General features: G+C 36.3%; 1 protein-coding gene across 1 annotated transcript in view; it reads right to left on the bottom strand.

The window, feature by feature from the left end:
- Nucleotides 1–13,476, bottom strand: part of ENPP1 (ectonucleotide pyrophosphatase/phosphodiesterase 1) — a 91,246-nt gene that overhangs the window by 25,965 nt on the left and 51,805 nt on the right. Inside the window, exons 5-13 of the mRNA XM_011998040.1 lie at nt 13,295–13,411; nt 12,138–12,263; nt 11,172–11,232; nt 7,872–7,969; nt 5,737–5,816; nt 3,966–4,085; nt 2,769–2,878; nt 1,109–1,174; nt 745–817 (exon numbers count right to left, since the gene is read on the bottom strand). Of these exons, the coding sequence (XP_011853430.1) occupies nt 745–817; nt 1,109–1,174; nt 2,769–2,878; nt 3,966–4,085; nt 5,737–5,816; nt 7,872–7,969; nt 11,172–11,232; nt 12,138–12,263; nt 13,295–13,411 (851 nt within the window). The remainder of the gene's footprint in view (nt 1–744; nt 818–1,108; nt 1,175–2,768; nt 2,879–3,965; nt 4,086–5,736; nt 5,817–7,871; nt 7,970–11,171; nt 11,233–12,137; nt 12,264–13,294; nt 13,412–13,476) is intronic.

Here is a 13,476-nt window from a genome sequence, read left to right as displayed (position 1 = left end):
AAAAAAAAAAAAAAAAATACTAGGTTGGTGCAAAAGTAATTGTGGTTTTTTGCCATTAAAATGGTAACAAAAATGATATGGCCACGTGAAAACTGAAAGCAGTGTTTGCTGTTTTAAAGTGCTATACAGATTAAAAACATAGCTAGGAGCTGGCTAAGTTCCTGAAAGGGTGTCAGATCAAACGAGATGTTACATTGAAAGTGTTAGTCCATGAGCTGTTTCATACCTCTAGTTTCCTAGGAAATACTCAACAAAAATAATTATTCAAATATCGCTATGATTTTGATAAAATCTCCCATCCTTCTATGGGACCTCTGTTGTAAGCATGGTCTCAGGTGGCCAAAGCATATCTCCTAAGCAAGAGAGTTCAGAGGAGGCTTCCTCTACTATTTGACTTATTACCCTGTATTTTCTACTGGAGGTTTAGCTGTTTACAACGTTCTCAAAAAGCACTTAGTATTTAGGCCAAGGTAGGGGGCGATGGAGTGGATAAAGGCTTTCACATTGAAAATATAGAAGCTAATTCATCATCAGTTCAATTTAGCACTGTGGAAAACACAGGCTAAACAATTCTCCCAACTCTTATTGTGTTTAAAGTACATCCTTTTATTTAGTAATATTGTATATACTTGCTTTTTCCAGAAACCACAGAATCCTACAGAACGGTCCAGCAGCCTCCTTCAAAGCAAGGTTCAGTTTGATGACTGGGTTTAATGAAATAATTACTGATAAAAATGTACTTACTTCACTGCTGACGGGTCCATATGAATGACCTGAAGAATCTGGTTCTTCTAAATACAGAGTGTAAAAGTGTGGTCTAAATCAAACAGTATCAAAATGTAATATTTTACGAACACATTGAAAAACAGAATGGAAAAAATAATTCATCAATTGATAGGGATTAAATTTTATAACACTGGGGTAACAGTTCTACTGGGAAACAATTTACAACTTTGAAATTCTTCAAAATGTGGTATGATCATTAAAGAATTTATTTTGATATAAAACAGCACAGCAAATAGCAAAGTTTTGTTGTAGTCTATTTTTAAAATAATATATCATTTCTACAAAATGAAGTATTTACAATAGAAATTAATTGCCTACAGACCTTTCATCTTTAGGAAGCTGTAGCCACTGAAGAACAGCCAAAATCCTTTCTTCAAATGGTACTGAACTAAAATTAAGAACAAACAAAAATAAAAGATGTCTGACAATTGTTTGGGTTTAAAATACAGTTTTTTTTTTTTCATTGAAAATGTCATTAAGAACTACTAAAAGCTATTTCACATCTATTGTGTTGGAAATCAAGTAGGAGTTTTATTTGGAAAATTTATTTTCCCAGTGAAGGAATGAAAGTTAGGTTTTACACAGATAAAAGTTGCAACTGGATTTAAAACTTTGCTTGCTATCTTCTGCTTGAGGATAATATTCATGGGCCTGAAAACAGTCACTGCATACCACATGAATAACTCATGTGTTAATATACTTTGCAAAGCCTCCAGCACGAAGCACTCACTCACTGATGAGTCAGCACAGCTGTGAAGCAGGCACCTGAGAAGCAGATAGTAGTTCTCTAGGCAGTATTTCCTGAGCAGCATTGACTATGCCTTATGCCTTTCTCTGGACACAGGCTTTGTTTACACACTTCTAATCAGAGTTCTTGCCACACCCAAGTACAATTAGTTGTGTACTGTTAAAAAGCCAACAGACCATATACTATTAATCTTTGAATCCCCCATTCTTAGTACATAAACTCTTTTTTTTTCTTTTCTTTTTTGAGATGGAATCTCACTGTGTTGCCAGGTTGGAGTGCAGTAGCGCGATCTCGGTTCACTGCAATCTCCGCCTCCCAGGTTCAAGCAATTCCCCTGCCTCAGTCTCCTGAGCAGCTGGGACTGCAGGTGTGCACCACTACACCTGGCTATTTTTTTCTTTTTTCTTTTTTTTTATATTAGTAATGACGGGGTTTCACCGTGTTAGCCAGGTAATCTCCTGACCTCGTGCTCCGCCCGCCTAGGCCTCCCAAAGTGCTGAGATTACATGTGTGAGCCACCATGCCCAGCCCATAAACTCTTAATTACTGTCCATGGAATAAAAACAGTGGCAAATAAGAAGGTGAAGAAGAGGCATTGCACTGTGCTCACGGAAGCCATAAAGAACACAAACTAGCATAAGATCACAAGGAAAACTGCTATGCATTTCGTGTCTGGGATTTAAGATATTTTCTGTTCATCCTTCTAAATGCATTGTATTGATATTGTGACAGAAATTTTACAATTTAAAAATAAATAAAATTATTTCAGTAATCTTGCTCAAATGGGCCAAAGAGTTTCTCCTATTAAAAAGTTTTTGTTTTTTTCTCAATGCATCATGGATCTCAAATATCACACAGAGGTTAATTCTAATCCATTTCTTATACTAGAAAGCATATTTACTACTTTAGAAATGGAAATTTTTGTATTTTTAGTAGAGACGGGGTTTTACCACGTTGGCCAGGCTGGTCTCGAACTCCTGACCTCAGGTGACCCACTCGCCTCAGTCTCCCAAAGTGCTGGGATTACAGGTGTGAGCCACCGAGGCCGGCCCACTTCTCTAGTTTTACTGTCCATTTGCCATCTATCTAAACTCTTTGAGAAAGAGTTCTTCAGTTCTCATTTTTCAGTCAACATATTACTCAAATGCTAAAGCTTAGGATTTGATAAAAAGGAGATTACATAAGAATAAGCTGTTCTATGTTACAGATCCTAGAAAAAGTTCATTTCACATACCCATTATACATTTTATAGATGTCTGGGAAAATTCCATTAATTTCCACATCTGATCCTGGCCAGAAAAACGTGCCAGACTTGAGGCCTTGATACTTAGCTGTGACCCAAATCTGGAGCAGATAATGAAGGAAAATTAAGAAATCATGCAAACATTCATCTCTCATGAAAGTATGTGTTCATGCAACACCAATGAATTCCTCTCTAGTGCTAGAATGTTTTTAAGGTCAACAAGCTTCAGCACTTAGATCACAATAATCATGTAATATGACTCTTAAGCAGCAACAAGATATTAAATAGTCAGAGATTAACTCCTGCAGCTTTTGGAGCTATTCCCCTAATTGACTGTTTTCTCTAAAAAGAAAAAAAAAATCACAAATATACATGTCTTTAACTTGTTGAGATATTTGTGTATGTAACTAACATTTATTAAGCACTTATTATGGCCAATCATGGTTCTAAATAGTATTCCTACAAGCATCCTACATTATTAATTCACATAATCCCACAATAATCCTACGAAGTAGTAAACAATATTATCTACAGTATAGATACGATAAAACGGAGGCAGAAACAGAATGATTTGTCCAAAGTCACACAGCTTTAAATGTCAGAGCTAAAATTTGAATTCATAACCTGCAAACTCTTATGCTCTCTGTCCTTCTAAGAGGAATATCGTGATTATTTAAATAGACCTTATATAATTATTGTGGCAATTTAAAATATTGTGGCAACTTTTTCAAAAATTTTTTTAAATTGTGGCAATTTTTAAAAGTAAATTGGAGAATTGGAGAATTTTAAAAAGTAAAAAGGAGAATACAGTTAAATCACAATTGGAAAGAACCTCCTAAATTAGCACATGTAAATCGAACCAAGACTTTCAAAAGCAACAGAGTTTTGTGTAGATCAAAGTTATTACCCCCACACTACTGTTTTATGCTACTGGTAGAAGAAGAATTGATCAGAAAAGAAAAATGGCCCAGCACAACCCAAATCCACCTCTGAAATAAACTACTCTCCTTTTACGCAATTATACAAATTATGTTTAGGATTATCAGCATTCATCTCCATTTACAAAAGAACGGCCACAGACACACTAAATGAAATCGGTTATTAAAAGCTCCAGAGAACTGGTTATTTTACTCTAATTGAAATAGATGAGAATAATAAACTATTTCAGTAGAAAAACAAAGAACTCACTGGTTCTCCTTTGTACCACTCAGGATTAAATTTCTCTTTACTTTTAAGTGAAAACGAAGCATTCATTTTGGGATCATACATTTTATTGTCAATTATGCCATGAGATTCTGGATACAACCCCTAAAAAAGATAAAACAGATTATATGCAAGTTGTGTTTACTTAATGTTAAATAAATTCACAGAAAAAAAATCATCAAAAAGAAACCGATAACTGAAGCCACATGGAATTATATTAAGTTTAAGGAAAGAAAAACAAAAAAATCAGGTAACGGCAAAACACAACCACTTAAGATTTTATGTAGTATTTGTGATTTAAATTATGTAATAGGAGAAAATAAGTCAGTAATACTAAGGATAAAGATCTATATAAAAAAGGCAGCCTTGGCCGGGCCCAGTGGCTCACACTTGCAATCTCAGTACTTTGGGAGGGTGAGGCAGGCGGATCACGAGGTCAAGAGATGGAGACCATTCTGGCCAACATGGTGAAACCCTGCAGGGAGCCGAAGGCCTGTGGAACATGACCAACTCAGCATTCCACTGGAGGCTATATGATCAAACAGCAAACTGTTTATCATGAATGCAGGATGTGGGCAAACTCACACTGCCCTGCCACCAAAAGGTTTGCTGAGGGCCTCACTCCCTGGCGCCAGGATCCTTGAAGTTATCTACTGAAAAATCTAGCCTATTGTTCAAAGAATGCAGTCTCACAAGCCTGCTGTGAACCAAAAGGCCAACTGACAATTAGCCCCCACTGGCTATCTCTTCTGCCTGATAAATATGGAGGGCTGTGTAAAGCTCAGGGTCCTTGTCCACTAGAGGCAAGGTACCCCCTGACCCCTTCTTCCAGATATACTCTTTTGACTTTGTCTTTTATTCCCACATGCCCTGCCTCTGCCACTTTGTTCAGTCCCCCTAGGCCCATGCAGGCTACAAAACCCCGACTCTACTAAAAATACAAAAATTAGCTGGGTGTGGTGGTGTGCACCTGTAGTCCCAGCTACTTGGGAGGCTGAGGCAGGGGAAGTATTTGAACTCGGGCAGTGGAGGTTGCAGTGAGCCGAGACTGCACCACTGCACTCCAGCCTGGTGACAGTGAGAGAGCCCATCTCAAAAAAAAAAAAAAAAAAAAAAAAAAGTAGCCTCTCAAATTTTGAAAACAATGCTGTTATCTTTTTAAATTGCTGAGTAAAGCATTTCTGCAGAACAAATTCCTTTTTTGGTGAGGTCCCAGAGTAGCTTGAATCAATATAAGCTAACATACTAATTTTCTGGCTTCAATTCTAAAGTTTAATGAGTTCTACTGTTTTATTTGACTCAAATTAAATCTGGAAACGTTGAAACAAAAACAGAATTGTAATCCTATTCAGAGTCAGGCGAAGTGGCTTGCTTAAATTCATCATCAAGATGATTGGAAAGACAAGTTGTGAACACAGGAGTTTGGGACAGTTTTTTGGCTCAAATAAAGTAAGCCTCAAAACTAGGATACAAGAATCACAGAATATTAACACTGAAAGGAAACCAGGAAATCATTTCTTGAGGTCTTGAGTCATCTCTTTTCACAGATGAGAAAATGGAGATGCAGCCAGTAAAGTGACCTTTCCAAAGCCACAGCTAGTTCGTGGCACAGCAAAGATCAGAACCTGGGTTTCCTTGCTTAACTACATACTGGAAAATAAGTTGTTTTTCTTTTATCTTAAATCTATTCTCTCAAAAAATGCTACAATCCCATCTCACTTCTGCAAACAGATAGAAGTTGAAATGCAGAGCTTACGGTGACAATGCTGTAGTGATTGGGGAAAGTTTTTGTTGGATATACCGGTCTCATGTTTTTAGTATACGTTCCACATTTTTCTAGAAGGGAAAAAAATAAACATCGTTATTAAACACATCTGACAATTGGCCTACCTCTTTTAGTGGTGGTACCACAGCAGTCTAAATCACGTAAAAAAAAAAAAAATTAGCCCAGGAGGGATTTTACTCAGATAGAAATTCAGGATGAATTATAAAGCAACACTGTGGATACAAATCCTGTGTTAAAGATGACTTCATTTTTCTCTTAGTCAGAAAAACATTAAAATAAGTAAGCCAATTATCCATAACATTACTTCATTCAAGATGAACAGGTTATAATAAAATGATGCTTATAAGTTCTTTGATACCACTTAGTGGTCAAATACCTAAATCATAAGAGGTAGAAAAAGAAAACCCTGAGCTAAGTCTAAAAATTAAAACAAGGGTGAAGGAGTAGCTGGGAAGACAGTGTTCCAGGTCATAGATCTAGAACCAGCTAACTTTGGACAAACTCAGCCGCCTTAAAGACAAAAGGCATCTTGTGGCTTCAAGTCCAAGAAAGCGCCGAAGTCCGACTATTCCTGTTGGCCTGCTGATCTAGTTCTGGTGCCTCGTTCTTTTTCTCCTGCCTCTACTATTGAGGAGGGAACACATAACTAATGATTCCAGCGTTCAATACTCCATTCGCCTAAAAATGTCCCTCAAATTGGCATGTGTCTATATTATCTCACTGCCTTCTCTCAGTTCAGAATTACAGGCTACATTCCCTAATTATTCAAAGCTAGGGCTTGGGCTCATTGTTTAATGATTTATTGTAAACTTCATATACAGGCACCTCCACCTCTCAACTCTAAACTCACAATGCCGCATTTGGTACCGTAGAGACAAGCTCTCCTGATAATGGTAACAAAGGGCTGTATTTAAACTTCAGAGGCCATGGGCCTGCTGGGAAGAACACAGCTTTGTCCGTGCAAAGCTAAAGACTTTTTATGCAAAATATTAAAACAAAACCATCTTCTTCCATGTAGAAATTAAAAACTAAACATTTTTAAAACTCTCCCAAAATTATTTTGGCACTTCATAAGACAAGCATAGTGACATACATATGAATATACAGAGAGTGATGTTAATGTTTAAAGCACCTCACATACTCTAATCTGGTAAAAAATAATTTAGAATTCCAGAAAAAAGCTAAAGTAATTGTATTTACTTACTTCTGTTTTGGTCCAGTATTACATTGTAGCTGCTTAAAGGTTGTTAACGTGATTTAAAACTTTAGCATCAATATTAAGAAAACACCATTCTACTATTTTATGGGGAATTTATAGAAAAACCACTTAATTAAGGCCTGATTGAGATTAAAAAAAAAAAAAATTGGAAGAATCCAATTCAATCCAAAGGAGAATACAGAATAACTGACAAATATTCTGTCTGTACTTGTAATATCTCAGAAATACCTTTAGTTTTTGAAATTCTATTTCTGAAATAAAATATCTGTAAAATAAGGCTGGGCGTGGTGGCTCATGCCTATAATCCCAGCACTTTGGGAGGCCAAGGTGGGTGGATTGCTTGAGCCCAGGAGTTCGAGACCAGCCTGGGAAACATGGCAAAACCCTGTCTCTACTAAAAATACAAAAATTAGCCAGGCGTGGTGTCATGCGCTTGTAATCCCAGCTACTTGGGAGGCTGTGGCATGAGAATCACTTGAACCTGGGAGGCAGAGGTTGCAGTGAGCCAAGATCACGCCACTGCACTCCGGCCTGGGTGACAGAGTGAGACTCAGTCTCAAAAATAATAATAATAATATTTGTAAAATAAATAAACAAGGGACTTTTTCACAAGGAATTCAAAATTCTGAGAAAGAATAAACACATATAAAAATGGCCAAAGGCTAAAACTCTAAGATAACCATATTAACTTATTTTTTTTGAAGGACAGCTTCAGAGAACTCACACTATTAAAGGTAAGTTCCTTATCACCAGGTTCAACTACTTTGCCATAGAAAAGTTTAGTGAAACAATTAGGTTCTGCCAGTACTTTTCCAAGAAAGACTGCCTGCCTAGTCGATCGCACTGAAATCGTGATATTCCAGCAGTAAACTCCGAAGTTACTCACTTAGTTTGCTAATAACAGGAAGAAGTCCACCCCAAGTGTGTAAATATTCTGCCCTGAATCCATCCAAAGAAAATAAGAGGGTAGGAGGCGTTTCAAACCTGGGTAATGAAAAAGAAAAAAAAAATGTTTAAAGAAGCAAAGACAAGACATATCCAATGAAGATGTGCTACCTTCTAGGCACAGGTCCAGTGAAGATTTTCCACTAAGGTCTGTGTGATCTTAAGAAAACTAACTAACAAAGTCGGCAAGCATACTTATAAAGTATACTTTACATGCATTTATATTTATATACATGCTCTATCATTTCATAATATGTATATCATCAAATAGTATATATTAAGCATTCATATCATTTTGAGCCACCATACAGAAACATCATTCATGGTTCCTGCTGTTCAAAAAGCTAAACCAATTGCTACTGAAATATAATATTGTTTTCCCAATTTGCAGGAAAATAAACAATAAAAAAAACCAGCATATAATATTTCCGTAAATATTTTTCCTGAACCACCACTTTCTGATATGGACTCTAATATAGTAAACAGTACGTCATATAGTATATACATTACACACTATTTTATTATTTTATTTTTATTTTATTTTTGAGACAGGGTCTCACTCTGTTGCTCAGGCTGCAGTGCAGTGGCGCTATCACAGCTCACTGCAGCCTTAACCTCCTGGGCTCAAGTGATCCTCCTGCCTCACCCTCCTGAGTAGCTGGGACTACAAACACATACCACCACACCTGGTTAATATTTTTATTTTTATTTTTTGTAGAGATGAGGTCTCAGTATGTTGCCCAGCCTGGTCTCGAATTCCTAGGCTCAAGCAATCTTCCCTCTTCGGCCTCCCAAAGTGTTAGGATTACAGGTATGAGCCACCCACCAAGCCTATGTATACTGTATTTAGTTTTTAGGCTTATTATATTTAAAAGATATAAATACTTAATACAAAATTTGAAAGATACTATATTTAAATATATAAACAACAAAGAAATGGTTCCAAAGCTGGGAATGATCAATGAGGTTTCAACGACACATACATACATATACAAAGAGTTAACATGTAGTGTGGAAATTCCAAAGAAGAGGCCAAAAACCACAGAGGATTCTAATATACTTGACAAATGAGAATAGCTATGGACGGTGGCTATGTGGCTACCCCCAAACAGCCATGGCTCAGACATTTTGTAACATCTAGTGATACATGGTAGGTGGTAGGGAACTTGTATAATGTTGGGAACAGGCCGCCCAAAACTGGCCATAAACAAAATCTCTGCAGCACTGTGACATGTTCATGATGGCCATAACACCCACGCTGGAAGGTTGTGGGTTTACCAGAATGAGGGCAAGGAACACCTGGCCCACCCAGGGCAGAAAACCCGCTTAAAGGCATTCTTAAGCCACAAACAATAGCATGAGCGATCTGTGCCTTAAGGACATGCTCCTGCTGCAGTTAACTAGCCCAACCTATTCCTTTAATTTGGCCCATCCCTTCCTTCATTTCCTATAAGGGATACTTTTAGTTAATTTAATATCTATAGAAACAATGCTAATGACTGGCTTGCTATTAATAAATATGTGGGTAAATCTCTGTTCGGGGCTCTCAGTTCTGAATGCTGTGAGACCCCTGATTTCCCACTTCACACCTCAGTATTTCTGTGTGTGTGTCTTTAATTCCTCTAGCGCCGCTGGGTTAGGGTCTCCCCAGCCGAGCTGCTCTTGGCAGTTTAACACTGGATAACTGTGAGAAGACTTCCCACTGAAAGTTTACTCAGAAAATTTAAATTTGACAGCAAATATCTTACCTTGCCTTTTCAACTCTGCCTCCTCCCATCTTACCCTCATACACAAACACAAAAGCAACCCGACAAGGAGAAAATTTTTATACAATTTTCACTAGCTACTATCTGTAACATAGCTCCACTGAGAGACTCTGCAGAACCAGTGTATATAGTCTTAATGGTCCAAATAAAACTATATAAAACTAGTTTTATTCAATCAACAGAAATCATAAAAGCAGGTTAGTGGGCCATCAGGTAAACACACTGGTAAATTATCCAGTGTAATAATAAGTGGCCTAAGTTACGATCTTCTTGTAAAGAAAGGGTTATGTTTTCCACTAAAAGATTCAATATTACAATTGAAAAATTATAAGCAATATTTAGAAGAAAAAGAAAGATTTGAAATTCACTAAGTCTAACATTCCTAGTATTCCTTGGATTTAAAAGACAGTTTAGGGTACATGAAAAGTTTTCCTTAAAAAAAGCCTCTTCTGTTGAAATCATTTGGTTGAGGTTTAGTTTTGGCTGCTGTTGCTCCTGCTTATTTAAATCAAAAGTACTCTTCCTTCCAAAAGAAAAAAAGAAGACATATAACAAAAATTATATACATGAACAAAATGAACTAAAATACAGCTTAAAAATTTTAATAGTCTAAGAAAACTATCATTTTAAAGAGGTAAAAATACATTTCTGAAGATGAATAATTCAAATGGATGAGATGGTAGACCTCAAATGGAACAAAGATAAATACACCTAACACCTTTATAAAATCTTCACCCTTTAAATTCCACACACACTCTTTTCGACGGTGTCATATGTGGAAGACCCTGTACAAAATATTTGAAGGACAAAAAAAAAAAACATGAATTATTTTAAAAAACGTATCATCTCTCACAAACAGGTTGTTTATCCCAAAAATGTATAAATGGACCAAAATACAAAAAAAAAAAAAAAAAAGAACTTAAATTTTCTACAAGTTTAGCAGCTCTCAAAACTCCAAATGAAAGTAAAGATCCTTCCTTCCTGAAAAGGAAAATGCAAATATTTCTATCTAGCATTCTTCAATACTAAAGACTAAATATTCATGACCTCTCTTTTTTCTATAAACTTCCAGAATAGGGATAACTCCATAATAATCTCTGTTCCACCATTGCCAAACACAAGATCTGGCTAAAAACACAGGTTGGACATCCCAAATCTGAAAATCTGATATCTCAAATGCTTCAAAATCCATAACTTTTGAGCACTGATATGATGCTCAAAGGAAATGCTCACTGGAGCATTTGGGATTTTCAGATTTGAGATGCTCAAACTGGTAAAACGCAAATATTCCAAAATCCAAAAAAATCCAAAATCCAAAACAGTTCTCATACCAAACATTTTGGATACAGGATACACAACCTGTAATGTTTAATAAGTCAGTGATTTTATTATTTTTATCATCTTAATTTGGAAAGGAAAAAATGATGCTGTACTTCTACAAAAGAAAAAAGGAATACCTCAGAATATAATCTTACCCTGCTGGGCACTGTGGCTCATTAATGCTCTCACATGGTTCTTCTACCCAACTTTTCTCACCTAAAATATTTTCAAGAAAATAAAATGAATTCAACACACTTAACAGTAATAATAATTGTGATGCTTGTGAGACACATTAGGACAGACTCTAAAAACAAAGTATGCAAACAGATTGATAGATAACACAGGACATGATTCTGGAGGTGTATAATCAATAAAGATAATTATTCTGTTTCAAAATAAGAGTTAGTTGATATCAGAAATTAAAAATGGATGCATAACTGTAAGACTAAAACATACTACTGTATTTGTGAGAACTTGAAGGTATCTTTTCCATTTTCAAATTCTTAATATTTTCAGTCAAAATTTACAACCCTCTCCTTCTATCCACTCATCAAAATCCTTGGTATTTTGGTGTCTTAGTTCTCTCTCATATAGAGTCAAGTTCTGTAAGAAATTTGAAAAAATAATAATACCTGGACAAGATATCATAATAGTATCACCTTACAAAATGCCCTCAAATCTTTCTAAACAATTTCACATCGACTCTCTAAATGCACAGCAGACAGTGTCCTCATCTACTAGGAGGGAAGCCGGCACATAAAAGCCAGCCAGGACTGTATGAAGGATCTTTCCACAAATACAGCATTAAGTATGCTGCTATTATCAAAATAACATGAGAGGGTGGTGGCAGGAGAATGCATGGTTATAGATAAAATATGATTCGCCATGTGTACATAATAATAATCATTAAGCTGGGTGATGGGTACAATGTTCATTACATACTTTCTCTCCTCATGTGTATGTTTAAAAGTTTCTTTAATAAAAAGTTTTAAAATTATTTTTTTCAGCTAATACAGTTGGCCAATAGCCATGACTCCTAGTATAAAAGATAACACCTATGTAAAGCCCAGCTAAGACGCTGGAAGATGCCAAGCTGCTGCAGAGCCCAACGAGCACCTGACCTTGACACACAGAACTGTAGTTGATGCAGCAGTCGCCCTGGTCCTTGCAGTCATCTGAACAGGCACAGAGGCTTCTGGTCAACCTTTTCTCACCACACCTGAATTTGTTGCAAGTCCATATATGTTCTGGAAACAAACATCAGCAAAATGTGTTTTATGTCTCAAATTCAACATGTGCAAAGTGAACACAGAATTGCTGTCTTCCTGAGTGTGATCCATGAGCAACAATGAACAATTTCACAGCTCTTAGTCACTCACAGAATCTGTCGCTACCATGGCCACTCCAAACTAAGGGGGGTAAAATATGTAGGAACCAATTATTATTATTTCACTCAAACTCCAGAATTTTGTCATTTTCAAATTTAGATGTGCCTTACCACTATGCAATTCATATGCAGACTTGGCTTCTTCTACCTCCTAAAACTTAATCTAAGTCTGACTTTCAGGCCAAGGTGAGAGGATTGCTTGAGGCCAGGAGTTTGAGATCAACCTGGGCAATGTAGTGAGACCTCATCTCTACAAAACTTTTAAAAATCAGTTGGGCACAATGGTGTAAGCCTGTAGCCCCAGCTACTTGGGAGGCTGAGGCAGGAGGATCTCTTGAGCCCAGGAGTTCAAGGTTGCAATGAGCCATGATCGAGCAACTGCTCTCCAGCCTGGGTGACAGAACAAGTCCCTGTCTTTAAAAAATAAAAACTAATGAAAAATAGATAAATCTCTCTCATTTAAATATTATTCCATGTCATATGCAGAGAAGTCCAAATCTGAGAAAATTTTCATATTCTGATAGTTTTATTTTTTTAAATATAGGTGGACATATAAGACCTCTTGCTGTCAGAGAACCATAATGAAAATATTCCTATATTTCAAGCAGGCATTTAGAATTTGAATGCAAATTAGATTACAAAGGTTTTCAGCATACATTAAACATAGGCAAAGTTCTGCTATCCATAAAATGTTTAACAAAGAATTCTGTAAATTTGTTTCTCTTAAGGAACTGTTGAAAGAAAATATAAAAGCTAATGTCAAAATGTGTATGTATGCTAAATAAAAAAAAATTCAAATGAATTAGGTAAATCACATATCTGAAAGACACAGAACTTTCCTTGATCTTTTCCTAATGATCATAACTCCATTTTTTCCCTGCACATCCTTACCTGGTTCTATACATGTCTCCTGGTAATCTAAACAGCAGTTTCCAAGCTCCACACAGGCAGCATCACAGCGACAGTTCCCAAATGTTCTCTCAAAACAGCGACCTTTGCAACTTTTAACTGAAAATATTGAACAATAAGTCAGATGTTTCTAATCATTATATAATTCAAAGAAAACATCAACT

Source organism: Mandrillus leucophaeus, unplaced genomic scaffold (genome assembly GCF_000951045.1).
Source record: "Mandrillus leucophaeus isolate KB7577 unplaced genomic scaffold, Mleu.le_1.0 Scaffold552, whole genome shotgun sequence".
Lineage (NCBI taxonomy): Eukaryota > Metazoa > Chordata > Mammalia > Primates > Cercopithecidae > Mandrillus > Mandrillus leucophaeus.
Note: the sequence above shows the minus strand (reverse complement) of the source record. Positions and strands in the feature narration are given on the sequence as shown.